A 13,104-nucleotide genomic window follows, 5' to 3' on the forward strand; every position below is an offset into this window, starting at 1 on the left:
ACCTGAGGCATCATCTAGATCTAATACTTCAGAGGTGCTGGAGGCATACTTATGATCTATCTAACTAATAGCATAATAACAAAGAGCTTGGCAGAAGAGTTATTCCCAAAGTCCCATAGGGAACTTTCCTACTGAACCATGAGATTTCATTATCTTCTCTTCCTATTTTTTTTTAATCATACTGAATGGCACCTTCTGCTAGCAGTAATAAAATGCTCCTTTCATTTGCTAACCCAGCCTCCACTTTTGACCCTACATTCCCCCAAAACAAGCAAGTCTGCAGGTACACTTCAAACTGCACAAAGAAATATTTATTGTTTCATTTCTTCATATAACTGCTTTATTCTTCATGTATTGAGTGTCCTGTGGTAATCATCTCAGGCCCACTCACACATAAATAGATGTAATGTTATCCAGATTATCAGTCAGGACTAGGTCACTCCTGTTCAAGTGGTTTGGAAGAAGGTGCCTGGCTCATGGCTTTACCTGCCATGCTTTGCTCACCTTTGTTTCCTCCCTTTCAGTTCTGACCAGCTCCTTTTGAACATTCCTTCCTCAGTGAATTAAGCAGCAAGAAATTTATTTAAATCCTGTGCTAACTGAACTAATCCAAAATTCAGCAGTCACTCACATCCTCCCCTCCACCAGTCACTTCCAGCTCTGTCATCTGTCCTTATCCACTCAGTGATGTGCAGTGTGAGATTTGGTGGCAGGACACAATGTGGTGCAGCTCATGGCACACTGCAAATCCACCTTTTGATAACGTCAGGGTCCATTCTTTTCCTTTAAAACCCAGTCATCCTGATTACCTCCAGCACTCACTGGCCTTTTCATTTCCCTGATCTGAATCACAGAGACCCTCTTGTCTCCTTGCCAAACTAATCCTGGCTCTTGGCATGGCTTTCCCAGAATTTAAATCTGCTAAGCTGGTTTTCTTCTACAAAGTTAATTACTACAGGCAGCCTGACTATTCCTTTGGGAAATTCCAGTTATTAGGGAAGTTCCAAAAATATGGGAAAATTATGTTTCCCACACTTTCTTCCTATGTTGGTGTTTTATAATACTGAGAAGGATTTCAGAACATCTGAATATATAGAAATGAAGTGCCCCTTTTTATTTTAAAAGTAACACATTTCATTTTTAGTGTTAACAACCTAAAATGTGTGTTAATGTCTCACTAGAAATGCTGATTAAAAAAAAATAAATTTTAGGTATTTCTTTCTAAAACAGAAATGTTGGGATGTGGACATGGAAAATAAGTTCTATCTGCATTTTTTGATTGTATTGTACCAAGGTTTGTTCTCTTTTTATCTTAAAAATGGAAAGATGGGGAAGAAGGAAAAATCTGAGAATAACAAATTTTACTTTTTGCTTTTTACCCTTTAAGAACTATTTCGAGTACTCACATAAAGTCAAAAATTTAAAAGTAAAAATTTCAAAGTATAATCACTTTGTTTTCTAAATTTGTAAATTTGGCATGAAAACTTGTACCAACCTGTATTAGGTGTTAAAAGATGTTAGTGGGTATTTTCAGTGTTAAGAATTCATTCTCTGCATTTCGTATTTATTTTTCTGACATGATAGGTTTGAATGTATTAGTATCTGTGAAATGGTAACTCCTAATTCTTTGCCACTATTCACTTTCAGCACTTCCTGTATGCCACCCTCCAAAAATCTCTAACTGCAACCCTGGAAAGATTTAATTTCATGTCTTAAAGCACCTTAGTAGCCCAAATGATCTTAACAAGATTATACAGATGTTTAAATCCTGCCATCCACATAAAGAGTGAAAGAGGAAAAATGCACAAAAACCTGTAGGTGAAACAGCATCATCTCCAAGGTGACAAGGCATAAAGTGGCTTGAATTTATCAGGGAAGAAGTTAATTACTTTTGAAAGTCAAGTGTCTCTATTTGTCCCAAATTGAGCACCAAGAGCAGAGGCTGAGTCTGAGCACACATGAACAGCCCCAGCTGCAGTCAGGGGGCTCACATGCATTTCTGCTGCCCTGAGGGTTAGGGATTTATTCTTGCTGGCCTGGTGCTGTGTTTTCTCTAATTATTTAGCCTCTTGTGCGTTCTTTTTTTTCTTTTTTTTTTCCTTTTTTTTTTCTTTTTTTTTTTATTTATTTGTTTGTTTGTTTGGGTTTGGTTTGGTGTTTTGAGTTTTTTTAGTAATAGCCTCTTGTGGAGGGAATGCAACTGGAATGCTTTGACACCAGGGGAAATTATGTTCACTGCCCACTTCATATCTTCAATTTTTTTTTATCCTTTTCCAAATGCTCAGACAATTAAGGGAGGCACTGTTTTTCCATAGAGTGTCTGTGTGGATTTGACCATACCCAGTTCTGTTCATGCAAGACCCTTGTCCTTCCTGTTGAATTGAGTTTCCTGGAAACCAGTTCTTGTCTGCTGCAGCTCTCAGAGTCCTTCTTGGCTTCTCCTTCACTCCAAGATGGCATAAACTGCTTCCCTGCCTTCACTTTCTTGAAGGAGTTATCAGGTATTCCTGTTAATAACTATGTGGGCTGGAGAAGCTGCTTGATGCTTCCAGAGCCACCAGCAGAATTCCCTCTGCTTTGGGAGACTGGCTGCACATGGGGTGTTTAAGGCACTTCCCATCAAATTCCTCTCCTCTCTCCTCTTCCCTCCTTCTCATTCTATTAGCCACCCTGAGATTTTTTTAGTAGGATATGGCTCCAGAGATGGGAAGTTTAACAATAAAGAAGAAAAAAAAGGGGGAAATTGCATCCTGCTCACTGTCCATTTTGGTTATGATTTTATTTGTTATCCTTTTCAAAGTGTAACTGTTCATAAAGGCGGGTATTTTCTCCTCCCTGCTCCCATCAGAAACATTGTGTTGTACCACCCCTTTCTCTGAAAGCTTTCTATATACACTTTTTTATGTTAGAAGGAGCTGTTCTCACATGCACTCAAACATACATTTATATTCAGGGGAAGTTCTTCTCATACACAGTCAAGTATACATCAAGCACTTTTAAATTAATCTCTGTTTCTTGGTCTTCTTTTTTATTTCTTTTTTTTCCCTTTTGCTTGTTCTGCACACTACGCCTTTGTCCTTCATCCTTAACTGGAAAGCATGCTGATGTATTTAATTCATGTAGGATTTCATCCCCTGCCCCGAGGAATTTCTTTGCAATTCAATTTCTTCATCACTGGTTTATTTCTCTATTCTGCCTGGTGATATACAAATGCCCTGCAACCATCTATTTCTGTGTTTTCTAAATATCCACCTCATACTGAAAAGGTCTGTTAGCTGAATATTCCATGGGTAGGGCTTATGTTCTGTTCTGTTCCCACTTGTTCTGTTTCTTTTAAGGCATCTTTTAGGTCTCAGTTTTAAAATCCTTTGCACTGCTGAGGGCCAGTCAGGGTACAAAAAGCAATTGTCCAACAATCTCTGTTAACAAGAGGAATTGCTGCAATCTCCTTGGGAATTAACTCTTAAGTGGTTCATCAATAGGGTTAGTAATAAACTCCAGCAAACACAGAAAATGTGATAGTCCTAGAAAATAGTGTATAAGGAATTGGGAATGCTGCAGTGAGCACTGTCAAATGTGGGGATGGGAGGTGAAGGTGGAGAGGACTGAGCTCCATCTGGATGTTGTTTTGCAGTCTGATTGCTGGTGACTGAGAGCAGGCTGCTCCAGCTCTGTGTCTCGGGATGGAGGAGCCCAGCTCAGCTCAGAGGACACAGGGCTGCTTCCTAAACAGTCAGTGTTGGCAACAGGACCATGTCTGAAACTGTTCCAGACAAATATATTCCTAAAGCAGAGTAGCTCTTCTTTCAGGGAAGTTCTTTTCAGAAGCCTTCCAAAGTTCACCATCAGCTAACTGCAGGGAATGGCTGAAATTCTGTGACCTTAACGAATAATTTCTGTGCTCGGGCTGTGGCAGAGCTGGGGATTGCAGTGAAACCCAGAGCTGCCTCCAGGGAGTTTCTGTGTTCCCATTATGAGCTTTGCCAACTTCCCTGCTCCATGGGAGGGTGCCAGACGGATCCCTGTGGCAGCACTCTGCAAAAACTGGGTCTGTCCTAGGAGCTGTGACTGTGTGTGAGCTCAGCTGTACCTGCCCTGTGACCTGCACTTGGAGGCACAGAGTTGGTGGTGCTTGGGAGTGGGGCATATGACAGGGTTCTTTCCAGATATTAAATCATATTTCCTGATGTTTTCACAGGTAGGCTTGTTTATTAATATGCTAGTTTTAGTAACTATTGCTTGTGACTCTTTACAGTTTAAATATTTCTTCTTTCTAGTTTGCTATTTGTTAGTTATTTGTAAACACTTAAGTAGTGATCTTGATGAACAAATAACCACTTATGTCTTCCAAATTATACTTTCCAGTGTTAAATGTGGGGATTGATGCCACAAGTCTGTTCTAGAGGTCCTAGAGTCTGGTCCCAAGTCTGTTCTAGAGGTCCTATTTCAGAATAGGACAGTCCAGTGTGTGGAATGCTGCTTTCATGGCTGATCAAAATAGTGGGTATGCTCAACACAGTGATTTGACTGAAGAGATAACACTGAGGTTGTGATAGTACAAAATAATATTAGCAAATTTGATACACATAGAAGAAGAATTATCCTAATGAATAAATAAGGCCATAATAATGTGATAACGGTCTACTTAAGGAATTCAGAAAAGTCTTTCTGCCTCTAAAGGTAGGCATTATATAAATATATGTAATATAAATACATATATATATTATATAACAATATATATTATATAAATATAATATAAGAAATACTGTGGGTAAAACTACAATAAGAAATGAGGCTTCAGATTTGTAGTTTGAAATCTTTTCTTGCAATAGATATCTCAAACAGTTAAAACCATGTAACCTATACCAGGTTATAGGTATATAGCCTAATTTAGTTTAAGAATGTAGGTAAATAAATATTAGATGTAAGTTTTAATTGCCCAGGACATGTAGTTTACTTAAGCCAAGGATGCTCAGGGCATTCAGAAATCTTTCTGTGTTATGAGAATGAGGTCAGTACTAAATTCAGACCAGTTTACCCAAGGCTGTGTCCAGCTAAATCTTAAAACCTCCCAGGTTAATCTTCCAAGGCAGCCTGTTTCAATATTTACTTTTTCTCGTAGTGAGGCGCTTTTTTTATTTTATTTTTTTTTAATGGCAAGTCAGAACTGCAGCTGGTTGAGTTTTCTCTCTTTTTCTTGCCTGGACCCATCTGTTTTAAAGCCTAAAGAAAATCCCCTCTGGCCTCTTGAAAACCTCTTATCTCCTGGCTAAACAAGCCCACGTTCCTCAGCCTCTCCTCACAGGCAAGTGCCACCATGATTTTGGTGACTTACTGCAGTTTAGTGACATCTTTCAAGTTTTGGCAGGGTTTAAACTAATAAATGCTAAATGGGACATCTTTATGTGTGGCATCTTTCAGTATTTTCATTAGTACCATTTGATGGGATAGAGAATGTACTTGTTAATTTTTTTAGTAGAGGCCCTTTGTACAAGGTTTTGGTTGTGGTGAAAGTTTGGATTAGCAGTTTCTTAGAAAGGGATTGAAAGTTTTACCACATCCAAGTATGAGTTGGTAAGATATTAGATAGAAAAGCTTGAAATTTGAAGTAATCCTTTTGTTTCACTTTGCACTTCCAGGGAAAGCTTCCCCTGGAATACTTTTAACATTTTACTTTTAGAAAAACAGAGATGAGGAGCCCAGGGAAAATACAAGGAGTCCAGAAAAAAAGCAATTAAAATCATTGGACATCTGAAATACAAGACTTTTGTGAAAAGGTAGAAGCAGTTGTCTGCAGAAGATTGAGGAAAGACACAGTAATAGACTGCAAATACTTTAGAGGCTGCTGTAAGGAAGATGGGATCTTCATGTTCCCTTAGGAAAGAGCAAGAATTAATAAGATGAAAGCACAGCAAGAGTTAGATTAGGCATTAAGGAAAAAAATACTGTGAGGGGACATCCCAAAACAGAAATTTGATAGGGAGGTTGGAGAAGAAGGCTATGATAAAAATCTTTGAGAATAGGCTAAATAAGAATGCCAGAAGCATGTTTATGATCTTGTCCTGATAAGAAGAAAAATGGAGCATCTCTTGTGGCCCAGGCATATTTCTTTGTTTGCTGGGGATGAATTGTGTTGTGTGGTTGTTCCCTGTTTCATTATTTAATATATAAAAGGAGTGCCATTGATTATGGCTTTTTACTGTGTCTACAAATGTCTATGATTACTATGATTAAATATTTTCACTTGGCTTTAGAGAAATAAGCACTCCTGTTCATTTATTTTGTGTTCTTCAATAAGCTTTTGGCTTTTGCTGCAAAGGATGTCAGCAGTCAAGCACTCCCTAAAAGCTTTTCCTGTTTTACTGGATACATCTAAATTCCACATAGTCATGCTGAATATTATCAGTTACTCTTGACTCAGACAAAATTATTTTAAAGCAGTCAGGGAATACATGGGGGGTTTTGCTGCTAAGCAGCTGATTTTTATATGGCAGAGTTCTGTGTGGTTTCTCACACACTGTCCATGTGAAAACTTGGATTACAGCAGATTTATCTCATTACATTACTGAGTGTGACTTGGACTTTTCCATAAGTGCACTGTTGGGAAGCTTATATTGGATCAGAGAAAAGGTCATTTGTTGTTGGTTATCTCATGTGTTTTTTCCTACTTAATATAAAAAAAGTCAGTGTGTCATTCTTAAGTGTTCTGTACTGTGAGATTCAGAGTGGGAAGAACTAAAACCATTGTTGACCTTACAAGCTTTGTTAATCAGTTTATATCTAGTGTTTTGTACCAAGTTCTGATGCTCTTACTGGTTTTCTTGGAATGCAGCACAATTCTAGCCCACAGTGAAGTCCCAGCAGATGTTCCCATCACCCCAGACCAAGTTTATTTTTGCATGATCTCTTCATTTCCTTGAGGTTTCCTTTCTTTTTTTCCCCCCTCTCATGATTTATCACCCAAACATTCATAACCTCCAGAGGAACTGTAAAACACGTTCCCATGAAAATTCTAAATCTCTAAAAGAAAAAAAAAAAAAAAAGGAAATAGAAAAGCAAAAAAAGAATAAACTCCCCATGAGTTAGCCTTGTTTCTCACTGAATGGCTTGAGTGAACTCTTTTGTCACAGCCATAGTGAAGTCTTTAAAGTCCAGGACTGCAATCAGACTCTGTCATAAACAGCAGTATTGCCTTCTTGACTGATTTCTACTATAAACCAAAGGGTTCATTAATCTCATGTAGGGCTTTAGTTGGGGGGAAAGAAAAAAGAAAAGAAAGGAGTAGGCAAGATGTGATAAGGTAGCTTTAATGATTTTGGGGACTGTACATCTTTGGGCAATCTCAAGACATACTAGTTCTCTCAGTGAAGCTTTTCTTTTCTAAAAATAATGGTAGCAGACATTATAATTACACATAGAGGTCTTTCAACAATGCTTCAATTCCATATTTCTTTAGCACACCATAAATAAGAAAAAAAGGCTTTTGGTCTACAGAGATAAGGTGAAAGGCTTTTACTTGGAAGTACTTCATCATAGCAGGTTTTTTTAAGTGATGCCAGGCATTTCTTCAGTTTGATGGAGGCAGCAAGTTGTACCAATACAGATTTTAGGCCAGAGGGGGTCTTGTTTCTATTGGCTGTTACACAGCCATTGGTCATCAAACATGCATGTAAAGTATTGTAGCCTTAGCTGTGATCTTGAGGGTGCTTTGGGTAAGAAGTATTTAATGTCTGGAACTTGAAGATAAGTTCATGTGAGCAAGCTGTGTGATAGATAAAGGTCCAGGTGAAGGCTGCTGTTACCAGGCCTTTGGATGCACGGCTCATATGCTGAATAAAATCCAAAATGCCATGTGATCTTGCCCCAGAAAAGGCTGCCTGTTAAAGGTGTCATGATTTAAATACAGAAATTCAGAACTGCACCAGGGGTTTGGTACATGCAACAACAGGGTACCCATTGCTTTTCTCCTTGTGGAAGCTGAAACAGCCTCTCTTTGCTGATGTAAATTTTCCCATCATGATGGACAGTGACTGGACTTTGCTGTTTGTGATTTTGCTGGAGAATTTTCCCTTCTGTTTTATTATTATCCAAAGGAATTTGTGGAAGCAACAAGGAACATTTTGCATCTGTGCACAGGCATTAATCCTGTATATTGGTTTCCCAGAATCCTTTATGTTCTGTTCAGGGAGTAAGTCTCTCTTCCCATCGAAAATTTATTTTATAATGCTATTGTGAGAAATGGCCATGTTGTTCCTTCTACTGGGTCTTGTTTCCCATATTCTAAGTTTTTCCATATTCTTAGTTTGGTTTTTTTTAATTTACATTGCAAAGTGTTCCCTTTGTGAACTGCCAGCTTATTTTCTGGAGCTTCAGCATCCAGATTTTGCAGGGTTTACCTTGTGGGAGAGGCTCTGATAGTAAAAGACCTTAAACAGAACTGGAGAATTCTAATTTCTACATCATTTATTGCTTGTTGATAAGGGAGGACTGGCCTAATGCCCTAGAACTAAATATGTTCTCAAACAAATACTGAGAAATTTAAAGATTTTTTAAAAATACTGAGAAAATTAAGAATCTGGTAAAACTGATTTCAGTCATCCCACAGTAAAATTAATTTATAAATAATACAAATATTAAAATATCAGTTGTGTGTTCACACAGATCCTTTAGCAACAACAGTAAGGGAAATGATTAATGTTGCAGTCATTACATTATGGGGACATTGGCCCACAGCCCAACCCAGAAATGTTAAACACTGTATTTCTTCCAGTAAAGTAATTTCTGATTGCAGTATCTATTTTCAGCTCAAGTGGATGAGTGTGGGAGACTTGGACTGGCTCAGAAAGGAGTGTGTTTTCCTGGTGTAGTTGTGTCTCAATGCAGTTGGACATCAGAAATCAAATATGAATTTTAAACAAAATGCAGCATATCTATAGTGGTAGTTTTTTGACTTGGAATATTTTAGCCCAAGAACCAATTTGGGATTTAGACATTCTTGAGATGCTAAAATGCTTTCAAATCAGGGTTTAGATTGGCCTTGTGTCCACACATACACCAAGATGTTAACAATGATAATATTCTCTGTCTCTCTTTCCTATGGGCTTCAACAAATTGAATTTCATTATTCTAATTGTATCAGTTAATTTAACAGTTAATGTCTATTTTAAATACCACTGATAAAGAATAAGATAAAAGACGAATGAATGAATGAATGAGTGAAAGAAGGTTCTGGGCAAACCCAAACTCTCAGAAATCAGTAACAGCCACAGTTTGTAGTTCTTTGAGATCTACAAAACTACACCAAAAAAATTGTGTATCAGTCACACTTTAACATAACCTCCCAAATGTGAACTCGCATCTTACATCATACAGAAAAATGTGGAGGATAAGAATTTTTATTGTGGACCTTCATCTTGCCTAGTAGTCCTTTGCTGATATATATATATATATATATAATATTTTTTTTTTTTTTAAAACCCCTTATTGGCCTGCACTGCTTGGAGGTGAAAAACAGCCATGGGAGATGTAGGTTCAGTGCTGGCTGCCATGGAAGCTTTTCCAAACATACAAGTGGGAAGGCCACCTGAGCATTTGTTGTGACTTAAACTTCCAGCTGTAGCCTATAATCCCATGACAACTTGTTTTTCTTCCTGCAGTAAAGACAGTCACTTTTATGGGAAGATGAGGAAAACTCCCAGGAAGGCTCATCTGTCTCATTTATGAATGCATCAGGAAGCAATGGGTTGACTCAGCCCATGTCTGAGGTTTTAGCAAGAAACAAACATCCTGAAATTTATTTCTGCATTTGAACTTACTAAGAACACTGAGTTTACTTAAATTTATTTTGAATTAAGGGTTAACACACTGTATATTGCTTTGGAATGGAGCCCTCTGATGTGTTTACACGGTTCTGTGTACACAGTTGGGATGAGTAAATGACTGCAGCAGGTTTTTCTGTGTGAGGATTCAGTTTATCAGGCCTTCCTGGAACTATTGAATGATAGGACTGTTAGGAGAAGCCTGGCTAATCTGTTTTCTTCTGCAATAGCATGCCACAGCCACGAACTGTGCTGGTGATAAGAAAAAAAGGCAAGCCATGTTGTCAGATTCTGCACCTTATTTACCCAAGGGTGAACACAGAGTAACTGTAAGGAAAACAAGACAATGTATTTATATTCCCTTTGAACTTGAGTCAGAAATATCTCTTCAGAATGGTACATATTTAATGATAGCATCATACCTTGGGGTTTTCTTCTTGTTGTTGGATTGTGGAGGTGTAAGGTTTTTTTCTTAAATTCCCTTCTTGCCTAGTTGGGAGTTGATATTTATAACCCACCCTCTTTGAGAACAGCTTTTAAATATTTCAATACCAAGAGAGAACTTGTTTCCAGATTCACTTTCAGGATGGAGTCAAGAAATTAAAGCAGTGAGGGTTTAAAAAGAAAAGCAAAGAAGAGCAAAAAGAAAACACTTGCTCATTTGTTGGATTTCTCACTTGGAAACTCTTGCTGTCAAACCTGTCTCTGTCCCACTTAGAGCAATAGAGATTTCCATCCTGAGGAAGGGAGAGATGGAATAATGAGGAAGGTAATACTGAAAAATACACATGTGAATAATGAGTTACAAATATTCGCTGTCTTGCATGATTAGCTATTTTGGGTGAAATGTCTCAGGTAATTGTTCTCTTTTCCAGGGACCGAGCTCCCTTCATCTTCACATCAGAGATGGAGTATTTCATAACAGAAGGGGGAAAAAACCCACAGCGTTTCCAGGAGTTTGTGGAGCTTTGTTGTCGAGCTTATAACATAATCAGGAAACACAGCCAGCTCTTCCTGAACCTGCTAGAGATGGTAAGGAGCTCGAGGTTGAAACCAAAAATCAATTTCCTCTGGGGTTCTCTTCCCTTTCACCACCTCTCTGCTGCCTGCAGTAGATTTGATCTGAAGATGATTTGAAGAGGTATCAGGTGCACAGGTGCTGCACTTCCTGTGCAAAGAAGCTGTTCGCTTTCAGTAATAATTTCTGAGAAAAGGAAAGCTAAGCTGCTTGGCGATTTTTTCCCCCATTTTATAATGTACTGGTTTTTACAAAATAGCAGAAAACTGAAGAAAAAGCTGCGTAAAAGTTTTGCATTCAGGAATTTCACTGAGCCCTTTTCCTGGGTCTTCATTTACCATCCCTTCATGTTTACAAGAACAAAGTAAGCTAAATATTTCACAGGGTGGGTGATAGGACAGTACTTAGCAGCACTGCACTGCTGCCTTTACAATGGTAGGGTTGTACATTTCCACATCTCTTCCTAGGATGGCAAACACAGGAAAGAAGGAGCAGTGCCCATATTGACACAGGTTTTAAAATTCTTTTGTATAGATTTGTTGAGGAATTTTTATCTGTAAGTATTCCTGCTGATTCATGTGCTGTGGCAAGTTCCATATCTGATTTATGCCTCTATTTACTTGTGTGGGAAAGGTTAATGATTTTCCTCTTCATAGGTAAAACGAGAATATGACATCAACTAATATTTGCTAAGATGGTTGGCTAAGATATCAATCCAAAATTTATGTGCAGGGCCCCATGACCTGAGGGAGTGGTCTGTGCATGAAAAACCTACATGGCCTTATAAACAGAGCTGCTGAGATTGGGGTACAGCCAAAAGTTGCTCTGTAAACACCATTTTATCATCTCCAACTTGTGCAAGGGGGGAGGGTGAGAGAAACTGAAGGAATCTCTCCCCTTGCCTCTTCCATCTTGTCCATGGATTCTCATACAGGGATTCAGTGAGAGATCCCCTAAGATGGAGCAGGAAGGATTGCTCCAGATCTCTTGAACTTGCTGCTTAGTAGCCATAAAGGTGCAACAAAACTGCATTCCCATCATAAAGTACAACTTTCCTCTGGAAGCAGGGGGAGGTTGTAGGAGATCCTGTCCAAGTTAAAGAGCCTCTGGAAATCTCAGGAGGAGTCTCTTCCCTCATCCACAGCACCAATCCCTGCATTTCTGAGCAGGTTGCCTAAAACTTTGTGGTGCAAACAAAGCCACATCTCCTGCCCATCTCCTTGTCCCTCTTTCTGCAAGTGGCAGAGATGGTGATGTCAGATTGCTCTGGGATAATAGAGAGCCTGTTAGGAAAATGCTCTAAGCAGCAGCTCTGAAATAGCTCTCTCTGCTCAGGTTTGTGTGTATTGAGGACATGCTGCATCATTTGTTTTTGCTGATCTTGTAGCAGAGGTAACAGAGCTGAGCTAAAAGTCAGCATCCAGATGTGTCTTAATATTTGTCAGTGGGCTGCAGCTCCGTTGTGTTGCACTTCATAATTGAAAAATAGCTGGCAGCACACTCACACCCCTTCCACAAGCTCTTCATAGCCAAAGGAGTCAAACAAGACAAGTTTGGGAGCATCTCTATAAAAGTCAAAATGTTTCAGTTCCATGGGTCATTTCTGAAAAAGAAAAAAAAAAAAGAAAAAAAAAAAAAGAAAGAAATAGACTTTCTTGGTGAAGTTCCACTTAAAATTCCTTTCCATACAGAATTTCAGATGTCATCATGGAGAGGTATGACAAACTAATCACTGCTTCTTTGTATCAGTGAAAGTCTAAGATTTCTCTCCCTGTTTGGAAACCTGCATCATTAATCTTTAATTCTACTCCCACATTCTGTTTTCCCAGATGCTATTTGTAAAACATAGTTTAAAAAAAAAATGAAAATAGGACTAAAAGACAGTACATCAGACTGAATGTACAGAATAGTAAACTGTACCCTGGGTGATCAGTGACAATTAGTGGTTTAGAGCAAACATGATTATGAACAAATTAAGGAATTTTTGGCCCGGTTTGGGAATAAATGTTATTTCTTGGTGGTGAGCAGCATGTTTCTAAAGCTGTACTGACGTTTGCTACTGGGAGTAAGAAATAATCCATGAAGTTTCCATCACTTTCAAAAGCAGAAACATCTGTGGGAGACCCAAGAATCTGCTGGCAGAGTTCAGCTGTGTAAGTGCCTGTGGTTCATCAGCTTTGCTCTCATTAAAGATTTGATGTGAACTATTACAAAGAGGGTGATGGCAGGACACAAACACCTTCTGACTACTTTAAAGAAATGCAAACT

The 13,104-nt window shown here is 38.6% G+C and overlaps 1 protein-coding gene across 18 annotated transcripts in view; it reads left to right on the forward strand.

The window, feature by feature from the left end:
* The window catches only part of PIK3C2G (phosphatidylinositol-4-phosphate 3-kinase catalytic subunit type 2 gamma), a 241,376-nt gene that overhangs the window by 175,739 nt on the left and 52,533 nt on the right, over positions 1-13,104 (forward strand). For 17 of the 18 annotated variants that reach the window (XR_010362871.1, XM_064421393.1, XM_064421392.1 and 14 more), the window contains one exon: positions 10,694-10,850. Coding sequence is in view for 17 of the 18 variants with exons in the window: in XM_064421393.1 (XP_064277463.1) it covers positions 10,694-10,850 (157 nt within the window). In the remaining variant the exon portion in view is untranslated. Of the gene's footprint in view, positions 1-10,391; positions 10,583-10,693; positions 10,851-13,104 lie in introns of those variants that run through there. The other variant, XM_064421395.1, reaches the window with a different exon arrangement.

Source organism: Passer domesticus, chromosome 5, assembly GCF_036417665.1.
Source record: "Passer domesticus isolate bPasDom1 chromosome 5, bPasDom1.hap1, whole genome shotgun sequence".
Taxonomy (NCBI): domain Eukaryota; kingdom Metazoa; phylum Chordata; class Aves; order Passeriformes; family Passeridae; genus Passer; species Passer domesticus.